The sequence below is a fragment of the Penaeus vannamei genome, chromosome 6 (genome assembly GCF_042767895.1).
Source record: "Penaeus vannamei isolate JL-2024 chromosome 6, ASM4276789v1, whole genome shotgun sequence".
NCBI lineage: Eukaryota > Metazoa > Arthropoda > Malacostraca > Decapoda > Penaeidae > Penaeus > Penaeus vannamei.
In genome coordinates, this window is record NC_091554.1 from 43,871,486 (window position 1) to 43,873,985 (window position 2,500).

Here is a 2,500-nt window from a genome sequence, read left to right on the forward strand (position 1 = left end):
GAAGCACGTTCTTAAATCATAGCTCTGGAAAACGGTCTAAGCAATATTATAAGAACTAAGCAAAAGAAGATAAAAGAGTTTCATTGTTACACGTAAAAAAAAAAAAAGATATGGATGAGAATATTCCGTAGTTTAGAGAAATGTATTTGACTAAAAATACAAATATTTAGAGGATGGAATATGGGTAAGTCAATTCCATATTTTGCATTGTTCTCATTCATAACTTTTATGTATAAAAAGCAAGTAGAGTTGACAACTGCTGAAGTAAATTAATAGTACAACACCGATCTTCCAAAAACTAGTTTTTATTTTTTGTTATTTTATTATCATTTTTAGCACCCCTTTTCATCGTAAAAAAAATCTAGCTGTTTATTCAATAATTTTCATCAGATATTTCAAAAAGCTTATGTAAGTTTCAAGACCTGATTATAGGTCGATTGTGGCTAAATAGAGGTACTGTCGACCTCTTTGAGTGAATCACTAGACCGGAAAAACGGTTATGCCGGAAAATCGGTGTAAAAACCAACTGTGCCGGAAAATCGGTGTAAGAACTACCTGTGCCGGAAAATCGGCGATGAAAGCAACTGTGCCGGAAAATCGGTGTTGTACCATATGAAGAAATGCTAGACCATTATTATTTTTTATTATTGTTATTACTATTACATCTTTACGGAGGCAAAATTAATATAAACTTGAAGGAAGAGCAGAAACAACACGCACACCGTTAGTTGATTTACTTACAGCTGTTCCAATTTGTCAAGATGTTGGAACACTCGACTCTCTATTAGGCGTATCCGGTTCTTATAAAGGTACCTGAGAAAGAAGAGAGAGAAAAAAACAAAAAAAGAGAGATAAAGCAGCAGTCCAAGATAAAAGATAAGCATAAAACAAATAACACAATAATGATAAACAACCAAACGACCTATTTTGCGACAGCTTGGTGGCTCGCCATTGGCTGTCGACGCCTTCGTTAACTGCCCAATGACATTTAACAGCTTAATTGGTGATTTCAGAGACATATAAAGCAAAAATTAGTTTAAGCTCGTGAATTACAAGTAAACAGATATAACAAGGAGAAATTTTCGCGTTGGTAAATCATAATGTCTTGATAACTGTGTATTTTACGTTATCATGTAGATAGAACATAGAACACAGTACACCATAGACGCTATACAAAAAACAACAGCAAAAATAAATTAAAGCAATAATGATATCAACGATCAGTGTGATAATAACTATATTATCATTAATAATAATCGTAAAAAAAACTAACCATACTACTAATTTGAATGTAATGATAACGATGATGATCAAAATAAATAAATGTTAATAGAAATGATAATAAGAATGATATGAATAATGACAACAAGAACTACAACAATGATAAATAATAATAATGTAAATGACAATAATAATTGTAATAATAACAATGATAGCAAACAACAATGATACTAATAGCAATGAATAATACTGATAATAATACCACTTATAATACTAATGACAATGATAATAATGATAATAATAACAACAACAATAATACTAATGACAAAAATAACAACAAAAATAAAGTTTAAGAAAAAATGGAAATTTAAACATGCAGCGAAAGCAATCTGTCATGAGAGATTCTAAAAATATATATATTCTTTAGAGACTTCGAAAAAAATAACAAAAAAAGCTAAATGACATTCACAGAGGCGACTAAACTATGCACGTCTATTAGAGCAACTAAATAGATATATATGACAGATCATGAAATATTTATAAAAGAAAAATGACAAGACATTTATACGCCAGCACAAATTATACACATACACCATTCAATAACAATGATAAATAACATCAAATAACAATAACATATATGAAAAATAATTTAAAAAATACTCTAAATACCTGGAAAAAAAAATCATTCTGAAATATTTATTAAACATCTTACCTGTTGACGAAGGTCTGTGACCAAAACAAAAAACATTATTATAATTGTTTATCATAATATTTCCAAAGTGTCGATTACATCAATAATATTTTGATTTTGTTGCCAAAGGCTATTTCTGCTAATTAGGAGGAGAGAAAGGAGGGAAAGAGGGAAGGAGGAAGGAGGGAAGGAGGGAAGGAAGGAAGGAAGGTAGGAAGGAAGGAGGGAAGGAAAGGAGGGATAAAGGGAAGGAGGGAAAGAGGGGAGGAGGTGGGAAAGGAGAAAGGAGGGAAGGAAGGAGAGAAAGAGGGAGGGAAGGAGGGAAGAGGGAAGGAAGGAAGGGGAAGAGGGGGAAGAAGGAAAGGAAGGATAAAGGGATAAAGGGAATGAAAGAGGGAGGGAGGGATAAGGGGAAGGAGGGAATGAGGGGAGGGGGACGAGGGTAAAAGGAAAGAAAAGAAGGATAGGAGGAAGGAGGGGAAAAAGGAAAAAAAGAAAGGAGGGATAAAGGGAAGGAGAGAAAGAGGGAAAGAGGGAAGGAAGTAGAGAAAGAAGGAGGGAAGGAAGTAGAGAAATAGGGAAGAAGGG

General features: G+C 33.1%; 1 protein-coding gene across 3 annotated transcripts in view; it reads right to left on the reverse strand.

Annotated features, from left to right (window-relative positions):
- Positions 1-2,500, reverse strand: part of Pxn (Peroxidasin) — a 241,787-nt gene that overhangs the window by 32,494 nt on the left and 206,793 nt on the right. For 2 of the 3 annotated variants that reach the window (XM_070123059.1, XM_070123058.1), the window contains exon 4: positions 742-813. The exons of the other annotated variant lie outside the window; for it this stretch is intronic. In XM_070123059.1, coding sequence (XP_069979160.1) covers positions 742-813 — 72 coding nt within the window. The remainder of the gene's footprint in view (positions 1-741; positions 814-2,500) is intronic. 3 annotated transcript variants of the gene reach the window in all.